The sequence below is a fragment of the Callorhinchus milii genome, unplaced genomic scaffold (genome assembly GCF_018977255.1).
Source record: "Callorhinchus milii isolate IMCB2004 unplaced genomic scaffold, IMCB_Cmil_1.0 Scaffold3, whole genome shotgun sequence".
In the NCBI taxonomy this organism is placed as follows: Eukaryota; Metazoa; Chordata; class Chondrichthyes; order Chimaeriformes; family Callorhinchidae; genus Callorhinchus; species Callorhinchus milii.
Window position 1 is genome coordinate 3,716,918 of NW_024704744.1, and position 21,633 is coordinate 3,738,550.

Genomic DNA, 21,633 nt, shown 5'->3' on the forward strand with positions numbered 1-21,633 from the left:
GGGCAGGGAGGTGGGTGTAGGAGGGTGACCGAAGGCACGGTCAACAACAACAACAACAACAAGATTCCATTTATAAAGCGCCTTTCACGTCAGGAGGACGTCCCAAGGCGCTGCACAGTTGGGTCATGACCCGAGCAGGGGGGAAATGGTCAGGGTGAGGGGAGGGAAGGGAGGGGAAATGGTCAGGGTGAGGGGAGGGAAGGGAGGGAGCGAGGAGGGGGAAATGGTCAGGGTAAGGGGAGGGAAGGGAGGGAGCGAGGAGGGGGAAGAGAGTCGAGTGGGGAGCTGAAGGCTCGGTCAAAGAGAAAGGTTTTGAGACCGGCCTTGAAGGAGGAGAGGGAGGAAGCAAGGCGAAGGCACTGGGGGATAGAGTTCCAGAGCCAAAGAGGAGACGGGCCTTGAAGGAGGCAAGGGAGGGCGAGGCAAAGGGATGTGGGATGGAGTTCCAAAGGATGGGGACAGAGAGGCTGAAAGCCCAACCGCCGATGGTGGGGTGGGCTGGGCCTGGAGGGGGACATGGTAACATGTCACAGAGGTAGGCAAGGGCAAGGCAGTGGAGGGCCTTGAAGGCGGGGATGAGGATTTTGAACTCTACTCTCTTGCTTCATTCATTCACTTGCTCGCCAGGTTTTGCTATAATTATTTCCTAGTCAAGATGGGTCTGAACTCACTCTCCTTTGTGCTGAGCTGTGGAGGGCTCAGTAGATCACAAAGTACTGAGGAAGGAAACTGTGAAGGAAAAAGGAGAATTAAGTAATTTTACTATTTACTAAAAATTTGGTCACCTAATCCACGATTATTTGTGGGACACTGCTGTGCGCAACTGGCTCCCACGTTTCGCCCACAAAATACACAGTCAATCCTCTTTACAAGTATATTCTGTGAAGTGCCTTGAGACAGCTCAAAGACGTGATAAGGCGCGATATCAAATTCAAGGATTATTACTATTATACTGCTTTTTTTTAAACCGTGCACATTAAAAGATTTGCTTATAAATAAAAAAAAGCATTTTCAGTTCTTATGACAGTGATTAACGCCAACCCTCAGGCGACATTCTCCCCACTGCCCATTAGCGTAATGCAGCAAATGTGATTTAATGATTTGATAGCATTCAAAGCACATATTGATCACCTACTTGACTGATTGCACCTTACTAACATTGTACACTTCCCAAAACAATATAAATAACAATCCTTGCATTTGATATAACGCCTTATCATGTTTTCTAGACGTCTCAAAGCGTTTCACAGGATATACTGTAAAGTGAATGGACTGTATGTTTTGTGGGCAAAATCCGACAACCAATTATGCACAGCAGTGTCCCAAAAACAGTAATGGATTACGTGACCAAATATTTTTAAAAAAATGTTTTTTGGAGGGATTATTGCCCCAGAAAGTGATCCGCCAATCAACTAACAACTGGGTTCCTACTTATTGATAGGTAAACAGAGGCGTGTGGAGTACGGAAACTCGCCTAAGGTTTTGATCCGCCCGTAGATCAAAGCCGGATCCTCTCGTTTGTGAGGCGAGCAAGCTAACCACTACGCTACAGGACTCCGCAAGGCAGAGCCCTGGAGAGGGTGCAGTGTAGGTGCACACAGACACCACCAAACATGAGGTGCTTTAATTATGAAAAATGTAGACTGTTTTCACTGGAGGAGAGCAGGATAAGATCCGGTCTAATGGAGGTCCTTTAGAATTTGAAGATATTTTGAGACGATAAATAGAGAATAATTATATAGTTAACTAGACAACGAAAGCTCAGGATTGTCTATTAAAGTGTTAAGGGGCAGGTTCGAAAAAATATTTTTACACAGCACCTAGAACGGTTTGAAGCCAAGAGGAGATTTAAAAGGGCATTGGATAAATATTTGAAGAGCAACAATAAAACACAAGAAGGAGAAAGCCCAGATGGATATATAGCTCTAGCCTCCTTCGATTGGCTTCCTCAGGTGCTATAATTTCTCTGAAAAGGTCAAACGGTGACTTTCAGTCCCTCAATGCAACAATTACCCATTATTGGCAATCAATAACCTCCTGGTAAAGGGCTATTTCATTCATTGAGCATCACAACAACAACTACTTGCATTTATATATCGCCCTTCACGAGGGATAGTGTCCCAGTCTGACCTGACTTACGTTCCACTGTGGTTGCTGGCTCTGTTGCACACTGTACATAGTCTGTGGGTTCACTGCGCTCCCCACCATTCCTCCTGGGGCAGCCATCATGTTCTCTGGCACTCCCATCACGCCAGTTTGTGCACTGCCCATAAATCCATTTGGCATTCCAATGCCAACCATCATTCCCGGAGGCTGCCCCATCATGCCCACGGGCTGTCCCATCATACTGCCCATCATGCCAGCCGTCGCGGGCATGGCTGCTCCGATATTAGGGAAGTTGGGGTAGCTGGCAGCAGTGTGTGTGATGAACGGCATTTGAGAAGGAGCCATGAAGACAGCAGCTGTGAGGAGTGAAGGACGACATCATTAGAAACAAACCACTCACTAAAGTCAAGCAGATTAGCTCAGAAAACATACTCCCAACGGAAAACTGCTCTGATAATATATTCCTTGCATTCCTTGTAGCGCCTTATCATGCCGTTGCGGCGTCTCAAAGCGCTTCACAGAATATACTATGAAGTGGATTGACTGTGCGTTTTGTGAGCGAAACGTGGCAGCTAATTGCGCACAACAGTGTCCCACAAACAGTTGTGGATTGAGCGACCAAATGTTTTTTTAGGGTTATTACCCCCCGGAAAGCAATCCGCAATCGACTAACAACCATATTTCAACTCACTGCTTGGTGAGCAGAGGCATGTAGAATAAGGAAACTTGCCTAAGTTTCACCCCCCCTTGAAATCGAACCTGGGTCCTCTCGCTTGCGAGGCGAGCGTGCTAACCACTACGCTACAGGAATCCATCCTGTACACAGTCAGGGCAATTAGAGGCACTCAGACATACTGGTTCAGAGGTGAGTGTTAGGTTGGTACCCGAGTGCTCTAACCAATATGCTACAGTTCTCCATTTATAGGTCAAGGTGAAGAATTTGACATCAATCCATTTGAAGACAGGGAACCAGTGACTCACTCTCATCTGTTTAAAGTTTGACATTGCTGCAGACTCTCTGAAACCTGCTTTGCCATCAAACCTTCAGTGGGAGTTTTGTGGGATGGATGCGGGAGGTGATGGAGATAGTCCCGTGAGTGTTGTTCACAAGATACCGAGATCTGCAGCTTGTATTACGACAACGTCAAACCTTTTCCAAAATTCCCTGAATCTATTTAAACCACGTTACAAACAACTGGCTCGCCGAGCTATTCTCCCCTCCCCTTTAAATCTCTTGTGGAGTAGAATGTCTGATGGAGGGTAGTGCTGAGAAGAGAAGAGGGTGTAACAGGTTTGTGGCCTTAAAACACAAAAGAAAACCACAAAGATCTGGACTGAAATATCTTAAACGGAAAGGCATCTTTCGGATTGTGGCTCTTGTTCCAGACCAAACAATCATAACAATTCATTCCCATACCGAGCACAGATGGAAGTCATTGTGGCATTTGGACTACATTTTTCTAAAAGAACTGGCCTTTCATTTTCACAGCCCGTACCCTTTACTCCTATCCTTTGATATTATTTCTTTTCTAATATCTGTCCAATTCCCTTTTAAAAGTCACCATGAATGTTATTATACATGAAATAGAATCGCATCAGTAAGAATATCCAACCTGTATAAGGTCAGAATTTGTCAATGCCAGTATCTAGCTACAGTTCCGACTATTACTTGTCTCTCTCTATCTGAGCTCCAAATAACTAAAAGACAATATGCTTATAGAATGATAGAAATTTTCAGCCCGTTGAGTCTGTACCGGCTCTCAGAGCAAGCTGTTCGTTCGTTCATTCAATCCCACTGCCCTGTCTTTTTGCCATAATCCTTCAAGCCTCTATCTTTCATTTACTTCCCTACTTTCCTCTTGAAACCCACATTGGACTCTGCCTCTACGACTTTGCTTGGGACTTTACCATGTCACAACAGTGAAAACAATTCTCCTAAATGCTCTTCTTGTGACTATCTCATAATTATGTCCCCTAGTCGTTGCCAGCAGAAACAGCTAACATTCCTATAAGAGAAAATCCCAAATAAACACAAACATATCGAGCAGCACTAGAAACCTCTCCTACAGAGCCCTAGGATTGTTAATACAGGTACAGGGGAAACTTGGAGTCAGTGAGAGGTTAGGAGGAGTGGAATTCTTTACCACAAGTGGCTGTTGAGGTTGAATCCAATAGCTTCATACAAAGGAGAACTGGATTGATGCCTAACGAGTAAAAAGGATTATGGGGAGAGTGGAATTGGAAGGAGAGATTAATAAAAAGAGACAAGAAAATTGGTGGCAGAGGTGTGCCATTGGTGGCAGACAAACACTGGGCTGAATTGCCTCCTTCTGTGCTGAAAATTTCTATCAAAAACTGACATGACCTGAGGGTTACTACAGCAGCAGCGACAATTATATAAAAGTCAAAGCTAAAGGTTAAAGAGATTATTGGATTCTCAAGGTAACTTCTTTAACTTTTGGTGAAGGAAAGTCCATACATTATTTTAAAAGGGAATTCAATAGATGTTTGAAAAGGAGGAATATTAAAGGGTAGGGAGAGCAAAAGGGAGAGATTAGACTTGGTGGCTTATGTAGAGAAAAAAACTCACACAAACTTCCTGGGCCAAATTGCTTGTTTTGGACTGCAACCTTCCCTGATCCCAGTGTATTAGTGCTGCCTCACTTAAAGCCTGAAATCAAAGTCTATCTATATTTATAATTTTAATACCCTTGAGCAACACACAAGCAAAATGAGAGGTACTGTAGTTGCCTTCCTATACAGTAAAGCAGGCAATCATTTCCTCTTTTAATACCATAACAAATAGCCCCTTCTGTCTGTCGTTGATGCAAATGATTCTGGAATTTTACAACACAGAAGTCAGCCATTTGGCCCATCATACTGTTATTATTAATAATAATAATAAAAATAATAATAATAAAAATAATAATAATAATCCTTGCATGTGATATAGCGACTTATCACGTCGTTGAGACGACTCAAAGTGCTTCACATAATACTGTAAAGTGAATTAACCGTTTAATTTGTAGGTGAATCACAGCAGAGTCCTAAAAACGTTGTGGATTATCACATAAATTCTGGAATATAAAAGTAAGGTGTTTCTCCTGTTATATAGAATGTTACTGTGTTTGCCCGCAGGTTGCACAGTCACTACCCTTTGCAGTGAATTCAGTGAAGTGTTTTGAGATGTCCTCCTGATGTGAAGGAGCACTATATCAAATGCAAGGATTCTTTTTTTACTCTCTCTCAGAAAGAGCCATCCATTTGATCTCCACTACTCTGCCCTTTCCCTGCAACCTTTCATATTTTTTCTTTTTCAATCATTTGTGTGGTTCGCTTTCAAATGCTATTATGCCTGTTAAGAGTGGTTGTGAAAAGATCCCATGGACCCATTTGAAAAGAGAAGTGTTTCTCCTGGTCTCCTGGCTAAATTCCCCCAGTCCAATTGGGTCATTCACTTCATGGCTGTTTGCAGGATATTGCTGTGTGCAAACTGGCAGTCGCATTTGCCTACAAAATACATAACAACAAATTACAATAATTTCTATTAAACGTTTTGAGATGTCCTCCTGATGTCAAAGGCATGATATCAAATGCAAGGATTATTATTATTATGGATTTTTCCCCACCAACAACCTCCGTATCTGAACAGCCCTCTGTGAAAGAGGAATTCTCCTAACCGCTCCTGTGTGTGGGGCCTAGCTGGTACAAATGATTCAACGTTTCGGGTCCACGATGGATCTGTTCTGATGAAGGGTCGTGGACCTGAAACGTTGACTCACTTTCCTTTCTCCACAGATGCTGCCTGACCTGCTGAGTGTTCCCAGCGACTTCTGTTTTTGTTGTCACAAATGACTGTTGATTTGACTACAAAAAAGTCACTACAGTCAACAGCCATAACCCTATGCAGAGAAGAACGGAAACAAGTTATTTAGTTCTTACCTCTGTCCTGAAAATAATAATACTAATAATCCTTCCATTTGATACAGCACCTTATCACGTCGTTGAGACGTCCCAAAGTGCTTCACAGAATATATTGTAAAGTAAATTCAAAGAATCATAGAATGATACAGCACAAAAGGAGGCCATTCAGCCCATTGTGTCTGTGCCGGCTCTTTGAAAAGTGTTATCCAAACCAATCCCACTCCCCTGCGCTCTCCCCATAGCCCTGCAACTTGTCCTCCCCAAATAATTATCTACTTCTCTCAGAAGTTGTTATCGAATTGGCTTCCATCAATTGGAATGCATTTCAGGCAATACATTCCAGATCCAAACAGCTCTGATATCGAATATCAAATTGATTGTATATTTTATGAGTGAAACGCAGCAGCCAATTTTGGCCCACAAACAGTTGTGAATTGAGTGAGCAAATTATTATTATTTGCGATTCAAAGCTTGAAGTTATTGATTTGATATTCTCTAGTCTTTACTTTACAGTGTAAATTACGCTTATGAAATGTAAGTGTCCCCTGATCTCCACAGCGTTATAAACTCAAACATTTTATTTATTTTATGTATTAAGCTGTCGATACCAAATTATCTTTGGTTGAGGATGATTCACTTTCCAAGTTCCACAGGAGCTATAATTTGACGTCTGTACGCAGAGAGTATATATCATTGGGTCCTCAAGTTTTATGTTACACTGGAGATTCGTTTTGTTTCCAGAACAAAAATCATTTTTCTTTATGTTCAAAATTAATTTACTGTCATTTTCAAATATCTGCAATAAACTAATTACTATAATTAATGTCAGCAAAGTTTTCATTATTTGGCTGTAGGGGAGATTTAGGGAGTGCCACAGTTTAGCTTTACCACTAAGTGAACTGCCACAAACTCCACCGCATAGCTCAGGAGAAGAGTTCATGTCTAGATCAAAGGATATGATAGACAATAAGGTCTGGATTGCTCAGACATGAACCAGAGCCTATCAAAGGTAATTAAACAGAAGCTTGAAGAGAAGGAATATCGAAAGATCATCACCCCCAGGCTCCACCCTGTTGCTATATTGAGTTGCTCTCACACACACACATGCAAGCACGCACAGACACTTACGCACTGGAGGAGGTTACTTCAGTGCTGGACAGGAGACAATCAATGGATGTTGTCTGTATGGATTTTCAAAAGACATTTGATAGGTCTCCACGTAAGAATTCATTGTATAGAATTGAGGCACTTGGAACTGAATGAAGCATTGTGACAATAATAGGGATTTGATTGGGATAACAACAGAAGGCAGAAAGGATAAAAAACAGATTCTCTGATGTGTAAGTAGTGACAAGTGAGATTTCCCAGGAATCCAAAGGATCCAGTGTATTTTGTGGACAAAAGGCATGTATTTGTGGGAGCATTGCAGCAGCCATTTGCGCATAGCAGTGACAAACAGTAGTGGATTGAGTGACCAAATTTTTTTTGAGGGATAATTAAGCCCGGAAAGCGAAACCGCCAACCGACTAACAATCGGTTCCTACTTACAACTAGGTAAACAGAGTAAGGAAACTTGTCTAACGTTTAGCCCTGCCTGGGAATCGAACCCAGGTCCTCTCGCTTGCAAAGCGAGTGCTCTAACCACTGAGCTACAGGACTCCACAACCTCCTTTACAAAGCTATCAACTCGTCTTGAAAATTTCAATTGATCCAGAATCCACAGCCTTTTGGAGGAGAGAGTTCCAGATTTCCACTAGGCTTTGTGTGAAAATGGGTTCATAGAGTATCGTATTCAATGGCGGGTGCACGCACTTCGTACTCTGAACATGGCTTCACCTGGCTGGGCTTGTTGTTGCTGCATCGTTCCTGTGCCATATAGCGATAAGATGGAATCCTTGGAGAGTGGTTTCTTTGCAGAGTCTTCAGACTTCGTGGCTGCTTCGGTGAAGAGGTCAAGATCTCCTCCCGCGGCAGATAAGGCTGCAGGGGGTTTAGTGGACACCGGCTGTGGACAAAGGGGGGAAAAAAGAGTTGTGACCGATGGTATACAGAAATAAAGAGTAGCGGAGAAAAGGAAGAAAACACAACTAGCTCAACAACAACAACAAATTACATTTACATATTAACTTTCATATCGGGAGGATATCTCAAATATCCTGGACAATCCGGGGTTTGCACCCGAGCTTGAGGTTGGAATCAAGAGGGGTGGAAAGTAGTTCCAGAGGGTGGGATCAGAAAGGCTGAAGGCCTGACTGCCAATGGTGGCGCGGGCAGGGCTGGGCACATGGAGAAGACCAGTCCCCGCTGAATGGAGGGAGCGGACAGGTTGGTTTGGGTGTTAAGAGGTCGCAGAGGTAGGGAGGAGCGAGACTGTGGAGGGCTTTAAAAGCGAAGATTTTAAACTCGACGCTCTGAGGGAGCCAGTGGAGCCAGACAAGACTGGAGGCGATTGGTTCACAGAGCTTGGTAAGAGAGAGAAGACAGCTGCAGAGTTCTGGATAATTTGCAGCTTGCAGAAAGAACAGTTGGGAGACCAACTCGAGCTCAACTTGCCCCACTGAGTATTTTGGGAGGTTTCCAAACAAAATTCCAACGAGCGTCCTTCAAATCATATGTGTGTGTGTGTATTTGGGCAATTGATCTCCAAGGTGCTCTTCACACTGGGAACGTGCCTCAGAAAAACTTTAGATTTCCAATCTAAAACCAACAGGGCTCCGAGATATGAAATTGTACAGCATTGCACTATGTGCACCCCGTAAAAGGCAGAAAGACCAGTTCTTACCATGTACAACGTCAAACGGTTTCCTGCGCTTTCATTTTTAAATCACAGTTTTTTTTTACACAGCGCACAGACCAACAACTGAAACATGGATAAGAATGATGACAGTTCTATTTAGAAGTACTTTTAACAGTAATCAGACGTCCAGAGGATGAGTGTGAGTTTGAGCGCCATAATTTTCAGGGCAGATAATGATCCATCGCCATGTTCAGTGCCATATCTTCCATAACATGGATGGAGTCAGTGAGGAGGAGAAATGCAGCTTGTTTCAGCTCAGGACTTTATGGACACCCTGTACTGACTTGCTATGGTTTTTAATTACTAGTTATTTTCTGTGAAGGTTCTATTTGAAGGTGAATTCTATGTGAAGGTCGAGTCCTGTCGCTCAGTGGATAGAGCACTCGCTTTGCAAGCAAGAGACCTGAGTTCAATCCCCGGCAGGTCAGGGCGAAACCTTGGGCAGGTTTCCTTACTCCACACAGAGCCTAATAATAATCCCTCCAAAAAAACAAAACAATAATAAATTGGTCATTTTCGATCTACGACTGTTTGTGGGACATTGCTGTGCGCAATTGGCTGCCGCGTTCGCCCACAAATATGCAGTCAATTCACTTTACAGTATATTCTGTGAAGCGCTTTGGGACGTCCTCCCGACGTGAAAAGCGCTATATCAAATGCAAGTATTATTTTATACTATTATTATATTTAATTTTGTTTTAACAGTTTTCACTTAAAAACTGCACCTATATACATTCACGCACCACAAATCAATTCACGCGCAGTAGTTGTTCTGAATCAGTGCCAGGAGTCACACATCCTCTGCACACAATACCGGAACAGAGAAGGTTAAGAAGGGATCTGACTGAAGCACTCTCGAGATTCAAAAAGATCTGACGAGGATTAACGCAAAGATAACACTCGCAGGGTTTGGCAGCATAAACTAAGCATTATCACTGGAAGTATGAAGGGGGAGCTTTTCATCCAGAAGGTTATTAGAATGAGGAAAGGATGGGGAATTGGGTTTAGGATAGATAGCACCAGCATAGCCTTGCTGGGCCAAACGGTTTCCTGTGCTGTAATATCTATGGTTCTATAATCAGGCTTGTGCTCAGCAGGACCAAATACTGAAAAATGTCAACATAGTCGGACAGTTTGACAAGAGAGGATTATTTAAGAATTCGCAAATTTATCACTTGTTTCTTTCAAATCCGCAATTAGCAATTATAAACACACAATGACTGCACAACAAACACTTGATGATACTGCCAACCCGACTGCATTAGTACCCACCTAAATATCACCGGTTCCGAACACAAATGCCTGGAAATTTATGAGTGACGGCTGGAGGTACAGTGTTTCTGTTGCTCGATCTAAGTCATTTCGAATTCAAACATGCTTCTCTGTGCAGCAAAGGGGAGGTTTGAATATAGTAAAGAAATAAGATGGCAATTGGGTGCAGACCTGCTATGATGTTTGAGGGATCCAGGGCTGTTCAGATCATTCTGTTCCCTAAAATAGTTCGAACACTTAAAGAACAAGACATACATTTCTTTGGATGCTGCATGACTATTTTCCCCTTGTTGGGAATATAAACCACAAACAATTCGATTCCCAGAGGTATATTCCCACCTCATTGAATTTCCACAAGCACCAGGGTTGTAATAAATTCTGTGACTAATTTCAATACAAGCATACATCTTTAATAATCCCCATCATGTTTTCTTTTATGTTTTTTAAAAAAAATCCCCGGTACGGCGCAGATTCAGTGACGCAGATGGAAAGCCCTCCTGGATGTGTTCACCCAGTTAAAATATGTTCATCAATGATGTTCATCTGCTGTTCATCAAACTGTATATCAACCTGACTGATGTGTCTGTTTGAGTGGGTGGTGGGGGGGGAACCCATCTCAGCGGTTGTTCTGAGATGCAGGCAACATTGGAAATAAATGAACATGAGATTGAGAGTCTAACTGAGGAAAAGCAGTACTGAGATAGTAGAGGTGTCATTCTTCAGATGAAATGTTAAATTCTGATTCCCTACAACACAATACAAATTGACATTTATACAGCGCCTTCCACGTCAGGAGGACGTATCAAATAATAACAACAATAATCCTTGCATTTGATATAGCGCTTTATCTCGTCGTTGAGAAGTCTCAAATCGCTTCACAGAATATATTGTAAGGTGAATTGACTATGTATTTTGTGGGCGAAACGCGGCAGCCAATTCCGCACAAGGCACTTAATAATCCTGGCTGGGCACCCGAGGAAGCCGAAGGGGAAGGGAAAAATGATCGAAACTGCAATCAGATGTAGGTCTTTAGATGGACTTTGAAAGAGGTGAGAGCGGGGGCAAATCAGAGGAACTCTGGGATGAAGTTCCTTACTCCACACGCCTGATAATAATCCCTCAAGAAAAAAACCCAATAATGAATTGGTCACTTCAACCCACGACTGTTTGTGGGACACTGCTGTGCGCAATTGGCTGCCGCGTTTTGCCCACGAATATACAGTCAATTCACTTTACAGTCTATTCTGTGAAGCGCTTTGAGACGTCTCGAAGATGTGAAAAGAGCGATATCAAATACAAGGATTATTATTATTATTATTATTATTATTATTATTATGTATGGTGGTGGCAAGACCATGGAGGGATCTCCCTGATCCTAATCACAAAAGAGAAGGGTCTTTTCTCCGGTTTGTGTCCCAACGAACAATCCTCCAGACACACTTGCTCATTTATTTTATGCACAGGAAGTGCCATTGGGAGTAACCTGCCTGAACCAGAAATGCACCATTTTGTAGCGCACTAGAAGACATTACCCGTTTTGCAATGAGCTGCAGCACACTTGCCCAGGTACTCTAAACATGTTCAGTTGTGGTTGCTGCAGCAATAAGCGGGCCACTGTATCTCTCGGGGCACTACAGAGAAGATGAGTGAGGTAGATATACTGTGTCAGCGGGGGAGTTTTGATGAATAACTAGATCAACGAGGATACTTCAGGCTTTTAAAAAAGATGTCTTAGAGGGGACCTTAAAAAAGGGTATACAATGCTAAATTGGATTGAGAAAGGAAACCAGGAACATTATTTTCAGATAAGTCAAGCCAGAAGCCCAAGAAGTCCCATTTTCAGGACTTTAAAGGGCAATTTAAGAAGATCCTAGAAAGTATTTCTTTATACAGGGGTTAATTAACAGTTGCATAGCTGGTAAGGATACTGGACTCATTTAAGAAACAGCTGATGCTAACAAAGGAAGGTGGAAATAACTGAGAATTAATTTAAAATTGGCTAAGCTTTTACCTACAGCTGAGGAGTCCTGTAGCTCAGTGGTTAGAGCACTTGCCTTGCAAGTGAGAGATCTGGGTTCGATTCCCAGCTGGGCGAAACCTTGCATAAGTTTCCTTACACCACACGCCTGATAATAATCCCTCAAGAAAAAAACAATAATAAAATTGGTCCCTTCAATCCACGACTATTTGTGGGACACTACTGTGCGCAATTGACTGCCGCGTTCGCCCACAAATATACAGTCAATTCATTTTACAGTATATTCTGTGAAGCGCTTTGAGACGTGATAAGCCCCTTTATCAAATGCAACGATTATTATTATATACCTACAGCTATGTTCCTACAAACCAAGGACCGTCTCACCAGTTCTTTCACTCGTGGATAAGGGCATAAATTTCTATGATGTCTCACAAAAAAAGTCATAGAGTACTTTATAGACTGACAATAGATTGATTGCAGTAGCTATTGTGGAAGTAAATGTGGCTGCAACATTCAACAACAATGAGACTAGTGGACAAATCATTTGAAGTTGGGGGGAATTTGGAACGAGGAGAGAATATAAGGTAGGATAAAATGCAATCCTATGTATCCTTGAAATACTGGCAAGTCTTTAATCACAAGGCAGACTGCACCTAATTTGATGGAGCAATTGCAAAAGGATCTGGAAATAAAATAATATTGATATTTAGGATAGAACGTTATGTTGGCAATCTCCGTTCTGACTTACATGTTGGAGCCTGCGCTGTGTTTCAGAGGATTGTCCGAACACATCCAGAGGTGGTTGGTCAGTAAACCTTTTGCAAATCTTGCAATTTGTTCCCCCAACATTCTTTATGAATACACAAGTGCAGTTTGCAGTTCCCGAGGAGCAAGAGTATGTGACAAGTAGCAGTCAGGAAATTCTTAACAAATGCAGTTTAAGCATTAAGTTAGCACTGGAGGGAAGAGGGAGAGGGGAAAGGAAAGAGAATGGGGGAACTGCTAGGGATTAGAGAAGTGTATAGCACTCCGCAATTATTCACTATATCCTCCGAACGATCAAACAAAATGTAAATTTATTCAGATTTGCACCTGGATGCAGAAACACTACCTCTGGAGAGCGATAAGGGAACCATCTTGCTGACTCAATTTGCCGTTAAACTGGATTTGAGCTCAGATACCAAAGTCCCAAAGGTAAACACTCAGCTCACTCTGCATTTTGTTACGGAACCCACAAGACAATGTTATAATTGGTCATTATAACCCTCTGGACATCTCTCTGTCCCAGACACTTGCTAATGAGTTGGTCTGCAGCTCCATTTAGGAATCCTGCAAAGTTACACAACAGAAGAAAATACATTCACAATTAACTTTCTCTTCTAGAGCGTGGTTCCACTAGTGCGGTTCCCTTACTGGAGTCTCCTATATCTCCCCCTAGAGCCATGGTACATGGGAAAGTTGGGTGCGCTATTTCACCATTATAATAAACCTTTATATTTGATATACAACAACAACAAGATTCCATTTATAGAGCGCCTTTCACGTCGGGAGGACGTCCCAAGGCGCTGTACAGTTAGGTCAGGACCCGAGCAGGTGGGAAATGTAGTGCATTATCATATCGTCGAGACATCTCAAAACGCATCACAGGAATTGCTGTAAAGTGTAGTGACTGTTTGTTTTGTAGGCGAATGCAGCAGCCAATTTGTGCCTAGCAATGTCCCACAAACAGCCTTGAAATGACTGACAGATTTTATTTGGATTGGAGGAGAGACTTTGCATGACAGTGAATCCCAATACTTTCTCATTTATGCACTTTTCTAGATCTCAAAATGTCACCTATTCTTTGTCTGTAAAATCATTTTCCCTCCAAATTTAATATCACGCAGAATTGTGGAAAATTAGATTCAGTCAAACTTTGGAAACTGGCTTTCAGTAATTCTTAAACAAGAGCTAGATTTCAAACTTTAGACTGATTTTAAGAAATTTCTACAATTTTATGCAATCTTAAATTTTAGGACAACACTGTCTTAAAGACTAAGCCTGGATTGAATTTCAAGCCTCAGTAGAGGTCACTGGATAGTGACCCAGAGGGGGAAGTCTGGCTGATTTCTTTCCCATCTCACTAAACTGGGACCGAGGCTTATTGTAAGCATTCCTTCTGCCCCGGGACAGATGAGATTATCTAATGCAACACAGATTAAGGAAGTAAACCTGGGAGACTCTTTGACCTGTGCAGCCAGATGAGCCTGTGGTTTAAATCCATCACAAATTACATTTGAATAGTGCTTTTCACATCGGGAGTAAGTCCCAAGGTGCTCAAACCACAATACAATCACTAACTGGAACCACCTTACAACTTAACAATCCTTATATATTTTTTGGAACCTCTCACATTGGGAGGATAGCTCGAAGCATTTGGCAATGCTGGCTGGGCACCTGAGCTGAGGGTGGGAGCCAAAGGGGATGGGAAAGGAAAGATGGCTAAATGTGCTGTCAAAAAGGTACATCTGAAAATGGGCCTTGATTGAGAACAACAACAACTTGCCTTTATATAATGCCCCTCACACACAGTAGCATCTTGGAGCATTTAACAAGAGGAGAGAGGGCTTGAGACAAGGGACTCTGGGATGGGGTTCCAGAGAGCAGGAAAAGAATGGCAGAAAGCCCATCCGCCGATGGTGGGACGGATAGAGTGGGGGACCTTACGCAGGCCAGTGTTCTGCTGGTCCACGAAGCAAATGGAGTGGGTCGATAAGTATTTATTGGGTCAATAAATAACAACAACAAAAAACAACAGAATGACATTTGTAAAGCACCTTTCACGTCGGGCAAACGTCACCGATGTGAGGATGAAGGACACAGATGGGGTGAACATGTTCAAGACACAATGCTGTCTTGAACCTATCTACATTACTGTGAGCCTATCTACATTAGCAGAATTAATGACTGCATGACGCTTTGTGAGATATTTTTCACCCTTGATAAAAATTTGCAGTTTCGGCTGGAAAGGAAAACTGCTTTGCTGGCTCCTGGCTTAATTCCTAGATCAGTTGCGTTGCCACTGATGAATCCCAGAGTAGCTGTGGGAAAGCAAGGAGGTGCAGTGGTCTTACTGTATTTTCAGATGAAAGACAAATTGTTCTTCATGTTCAGACTTTCAAGTGTCTCAAAAGACTCCTTCATAAAGCCACACCATACAAGAGGTATCAATTTTTCATTGCTTCAGACACACACTCATTTAATAGAAATGTAGAGACTTTTTATGGCAAGTTGCTGGGTTTTCTTTTCTCCCAATAGGTACACCAGCACTAAGATGCTAAAACATTTCAATACTCGAGAATGATATGGGACGGGATAGCACCGTAAGTAAAATAGCCACTCCGAAAAACATCACGACATGCACTTATAAAGTGACTTTCACTTAGGATGAGCATTTTGATGCACTTCACAAAGGCAAGTGGGAATCACTGTGGAGTCAGTCGTGTATTTGTTAGAGCACTCGCCTCGTAAGCAAGAGGACCCAGGTTCGAGTCCCGGGCATGGCAAAACCTTCCACAAGTTTCCTTACTCCACAATAAGTAGGAACCTGGTTGATAGTCAATTGGCAGATCGCTTTCCGGGGAAAATAATTCTTTCAAAAAAACAAAAAATTTGTGGGATACTGCTGTGCGCAATGGCTGCTGCGATTCGCCCACAAAAATCTGCAGTCAATTCATTTTATAGTATATTCTGTGAAGCGCTTTGAGACGTCTCAATGACGTGATAAGGCACTATTTCAAATGCAAGATTATTCGTCTTATTACAGTCCAGCACTGAGAGGAAGCTGGAAGTCTTACAATAAGGTGCAGTTGAAAGAACCCAGCTGCCAAGCGAGACAGTGAATAGAATAAGTTCCAGCACACTCAGCAGGCATCCTCTCTCTTCACAGCTCTGTGGGAGATTGGCAGTAATAAATTGGTGCTGCGCTGTTTGGCTCGTGCATGGAGTGCATGATTCGACTGCAGTGCTCAGCTGTCGCCACGTACCCCAGCTGATGCCCAAAGCCTCTGCATTGAGAGTTCCCAGCCTTGTTGTAAGAGTATCATGGAATCATAGAATCTTACAGCACAGGAGGTCACTTGGCCCATCGTGCCTTTGCCAGTTGTTTGAAAGAACTATCCAACTGGTCCCACTCCCCCATAGCCCTGCACATTTTCCCTTTGCAGGTACCTATCCAATTCCCTTGCGAAAGCTGCTATTGAATCTGCTTCCATCACTCTTTCAGGCAGTGCATTCCATTCTAGATCGTAACAACTGTCCGGGTAGAATAATTTCTCCTGGTCTCCCTTCTGGTTCTTTTGCCAATTATCTTAAACATGTCACAGTATGGCAATGGAAGATGCACTTACTACACCAGTCAAGATCACACACACAAAAAAAGACTGAAATGAGCCTCAAATTATAGAGGGTTAAAAAATAATCAAAGTGAAGGGATGAAGGAATTTCAATGCACCAGGAACACAATAAAATTTAGATTTACAGTTAATAAGGAACTTACCTTTCCCCAGAAATTGTGACAGCAGCAAAGAACTGCTCTTCTGACCCTACGGATAGCCCGCCCACTGTATACTGCAGTAATTCCTGATGCACTTTTCCAGACTTTGATTGAGCAGATTTGCACGATTAAGTGGGTCCCAGTGCTCAGTGGAAGTTTTGTGCTCACTATTAATGCATTAGTCTGTCACCACTGTCACTTGAGAGTAATGGTACACATTGTACATCTCTTTAATGTGGCCTCAAATTTGCCTGAGTTCTGCCAATGTGCGAGTGAGAAGGGTTCCTTCCTCTTTTCAAAGAAATATCACAGTACACAGAAATCACAATACAGTACTGAAAGAGCCAATTCCACCCACCACTGGGCACCGAATCCACACAAACTTAAAAGGGAAATTTCAAACAAATATTAGAAAAGGGCATGAGGGAAAGGCAGGAGAGTTGGGCTAAAAGGATAATAATCCTTGCATTTGAAATGACGCCTTATCACGTCTTTGAGAAATCTCAAAGCGCTTCACAGAATATACTGTAAAGTGAATTGATTGTATAGTTTGCAGGCGAAACACGGCAACCAATTGCGCACAGAGGTGTCACAGCATCACAATATCAAAGCAATATTGTTTATTTTTGGAGGGATTATTAAGACCGGAAAGCGTCCTGTCAATTGACTAACAACTGGGTTCCTACTTACTACTAGCTAACCAGAGGCGTATGGAGTCAGGAAACTTGTCTAAGATTTTGCCGTGCCCGAGAATCGAACCAGGTTCCTCTAGCTAGCGAAGCAATTGCTCTAACCAACACGATACAGGACTACATGGAAAGGATAGCTCTTTCAGAGAGCCGGCAAGGTACGATAGGCCGAATGGTCACTTTGTGCCCTGTGAAATTATACGATAATCCTTGTATTTGATATCGCTCCTTATCACGTCGTTGAGACGTCTCAAAACGCTTCACAGAATATACTATGAAGTGGAGTGACTGTGTATGTTGTGAGATCCTCAGGTTTCTGTTTTCCTCTTTTTACCTGTACTTCCCAAATAAACATATGGTACTGTATTGAAAATAGCCACATTCTAGTGGCTAAGCACTTTATGCTCTAATTACTCACTGGTGGTTTAAACCGAGATCCAAATGGTGTTGGTAAAATCACACCACGTGGCTGAATATACCTCTCAGAGCTTCTGCTAGTGCCAGCAGGAGACAGGAAAGTCATCAAGGCCACACGTTTTGAAGGAAATATATATGTCAGGCAATGACAATATATGTGTCAGTTGGTAGCATTCTTGCCTCCAAGTCAGAAGGTTGTTGGGACTTTGAATTCATTGCTGTGTGTAAATTGGCTGCAGTGTTCATCATGTTCAGTCACGACACTTTACAGTAAAGTGTGAAGTGCTTTGAGACATCCTCCTGACGTGAAAGGCAATATATCAAAGGTAAGCATCATTATTATTGTAATATGAACGTTGCCTCAGGGGAAGGGGATAATAAAGGCCACCAGCTTTCCTCGCCACAGGCCCACGATGTGTTGTTTCACTTGCCAGACTGTGGGGACTTTCCATTCATTGGGAGCGATGTGACAGACAGGAAAGGAAAGTTGCTAATTGCAATTTATAAAGTGCAAACACACAGTAGGGCTCTTTCAGTATTACTCAAGCTGTTGTGGAATCCACTCTGCAATACAAATGCAGTGAATTTTTGTGGCAGTTCTCTCAAAACATGCAGTATAAATCACTCCCCTATATTCAGGGGATGTAAAACACGTTTGCAGGTACGGTCCACAAATACTTGTGCGCACTAATAATAATAATCCTTGCATTTAATATAGTGTCTTATCACATTGTTGAGATGTCTCAAAGAGCTTCACAGAATATACTGTAAGTGGATTGACTGTATTTTTTAGATAAAAGCGGCAGTCAAATTGCGCAGCAGTGTCCCACAAACATTCGTGGATTGAGTGACAAATTATTATTTTTTTTTTGAAGGGATTATTACCTGCGGAAAAGCGATCCACCAATCATCTAACAACTGAGTTCATACTAACTGCTATGTAAACAGAGGCGAGTGTGGTAAGGAAACTTACCTAAGATACAAATGTAATTTTGTTGTTGTTGTAAGATGAATAGGAACTTAGCGCAGAAAGAGGCCATTCGACTCATCATTTTAAACAGATCACATCAGATCCTTTCATCGCATAGCCCTATAGCTCTCATATCCTTGTTTACCAAGTATCTATCAGGATCTCATATCTGTTCCTCTTTAAACATCTCATTTGGTTGAGCACCTGTGGTCTTCTGGAACATTGCATTCCCAACCTTTTGTTGTGATGAATCGTTTTTTCATTCACTTTCAAACAGTTTAGCTCCACTTGAAGTATAGTATGTCCTGTTTTTCGTTGCCTCCCAGAAGAGTCATTCCCTATCTATTACACCAATCTCCTTAGTTTTAAGGCTCTTAAGTCTATCAACCATTAACCTCCTTAGATCTCAGAAATATAACCCGACTGCACCCAAACTCTCATTACAATGAAGTCCCTTCATCCCAGGTATTGAATTCTGGTTGTTTTGACTTGAAATATCTCAAAAAATGGATAACCAAATTCAATGTAATATGCTAAATGAGACCTAATCAGCAATCTGTATAATGGCAATTAAGAACTTGTTTCATATACAGTACATTCTAGACAATTCATGAGGAAGGTTAGCAGGGTAAAAGAATACTTTTTTAAAAAATGTTTCTTTGACCTGTTCTTTTCTCCCAGTGTAATCCTTTCTACCAGTTCCTTTCTCCATCACTTAAGTCATTCGACACCCACTTAGGAGTCAAAGGTATCATCAACAGGAGGAAAATGAACAGGCACCAACTCCTCCAACAGAATAAGGGTGGATATGTAAACTGCAGCCTTTCGGAGAGGCGGGCTGGCAGAGAGCTGAACTTAATAATTACATAATCCTTGCATTTGATAAAAGTGCATCACAGAACATATTGCAAAGTGGATTGATTGTATTTTGTGGCCGAAACGCAGTAGCCAATTGCGCACAGCAGAATCCTACCAACAGTTGGAGATTGAGTGACCCTATTTTTTATTTGAAGGATTATTACCCCCGGAAAGCATTCCGTCAATCGCTAACTACCAGGTTCCTACTTGCTGCAAGGTAAATAGAGGCGTGTGGAGTAAGGAAACTTGCCTAAGGTTTAATTCTGCCCAGCAATCGAACACGGATCCTCTCGCTTGAGAGGCGAGTGCTCTAACCACTACGCTATGGGACTCCAGATATAGCTTTACAGAGGTTCATCCTGTGAATACTGTACTCAGAAGTTCTGGCAGCAGTAGAGCTAATGGAGGGATGTGTATGAACGCATGATGGTGATGATGGGTGTCCTATAAACAATGTTGACTTATCTCATTTAAAACAGGACCTGGCTCTGCTAATAATTGCATTAAAGGTTATTCCTAAGCACTAGAGGGAATCCCACAGCTTCTACAGAGAAGGACTGGAGAGCTTTAATAGCAGAAGCAATGACCTGTGAGTGTGTTGCTGCAGCCATAGGGAGTTTCAAACCTCTTCTTACATTATGTGAATAAGCAATCTGCTTGCCAAATGCATTGGTCCCTTTGATTTCCATCACTTCAAAAGTTCCTAAGGAAACATTCTGTAAAATACGGAGAGAGGAGGGGCAGTGCAATGGGATTAGAGTAGATAGTACAACAACAGCATTGTGCCATTCACACTTGGTAGCATCTCGGAGCACTTAAATATCAGTGAGGGGGCTAGCACCAGCACAAACATGATGGAGAGAGCAGGAAAATGGGACTTTAGTGGAGAATGAGTAGCAGTAGTCACAATGGTTTTTGTAAAGGATTTACTGGATGGGAATAGAGCCTTGGCAACGGAAACATAACGCGTACACCTATAAGCAAACAGAGAACTGAATGTATCCTGCTATAGGCAACAGCACAGAAGCAAGCCTGTTAAAAACCTCTTCCTGAAGTTTAATAGATCTGAATTGGTTCCAGTACTCCTAACTAGGCTTCTCTTCACTGAATCTGGGCTCACAGGATTACCATCTTTGGTCATTGCTTTATTTTAGAAATTCAGCTTAATTACTTTTAAGCATTTATTACATCATAGCGGCTAAGAAACTGGGAAAATAATGGAAACAAAATACATTAATAAACATCCTCCAAGTGCTCCCAAGTGCTTTTTCAACCTGATTCTCCCCGAACAACAAAGCAATTTACAATGAAAAATGCACAGATAGACATGAATGTGTTTTCTTTTCCAATTAATCTATCTTTCCTCCTAAAGACCTTTTCCAGCCCTTGTGCTGAACATTAATTTACACCGTCAAGAAAAATAATTTCACATTCTGCAGAAAATCACAAATACTGCAGAGTTGAGAGAAAGGAATAAGCAAGGCGCTACTAATTCTCGTGTGATGACGGCCTACAAATTTAAGCTGAACAAAATAAATCAATTGTAGAACGGATCAACACTAATCCCATCAGGCGAAGGAATTAATACCACAGAGGGTTTTGGCCTCCTCTATGTTAGCACCAGTCAGATTACTTTGTAGAGTAAAGTGCACACCTGCCTGTTCTTTTTGCTGGTTGTTTCAATAGAAGTACACACCTTACAAAAACTTCAAAACAGCAGGGGAGTTTTAGGTGAATTGTAGTTTATGAATAATAATAATAATTCTTGCATTTGATATAACGGCTTTTGTCTTCGAGACGTCTCAAAGCGCTTCACAGAATATACCGTGAAGTGAATTGACTGTATATTTTGTGGGCGAAACATGGCAGCCAATTGGACTCAGCAGTATCCAACAAACAGTCGTGGTTGCTAGTGCAAAGGAGGCCAGCGAGGGATGCATTAGAGAAATCCAGCCAAGAAGTGAAAACAACAACAATTTGCATTTATATAGTATCCTTCCCGCAAGGCAGCATCTCAGAGCACTTAACTGTAACAGAGCCTGACGCCGAGCTGGGGGGAGGGAGGAGGTGACCATAAACATGGTCGAA

The 21,633-nt window shown here is 42.2% G+C and overlaps 1 protein-coding gene and 1 non-coding gene across 5 annotated transcripts in view; both read right to left on the reverse strand.

The window, feature by feature from the left end:
* smap1 (small ArfGAP 1) overlaps nucleotides 1-21,633 on the reverse strand; it is a 186,022-nt gene that overhangs the window by 3,338 nt on the left and 161,051 nt on the right. For 2 of the 4 annotated variants that reach the window (XM_042333744.1, XM_042333743.1), the window contains exons 9-10: nucleotides 7,867-8,035; nucleotides 2,140-2,462 (exon numbers count right to left, since the gene is read on the reverse strand). In XM_042333744.1, coding sequence (XP_042189678.1) covers nucleotides 2,140-2,462; nucleotides 7,867-8,035 — 492 coding nt within the window. Of the gene's footprint in view, nucleotides 1-2,130; nucleotides 2,463-7,866; nucleotides 8,036-21,633 lie in introns of all 4 variants that reach the window. The other 2 variants (XM_042333742.1, XM_042333741.1) reach the window with 1 other exon arrangement.
* On the reverse strand, nucleotides 7,616-7,689 carry trnaa-ugc. Its single transcript has one exon. It is a non-coding gene; the product is annotated as a tRNA-Ala (tRNA).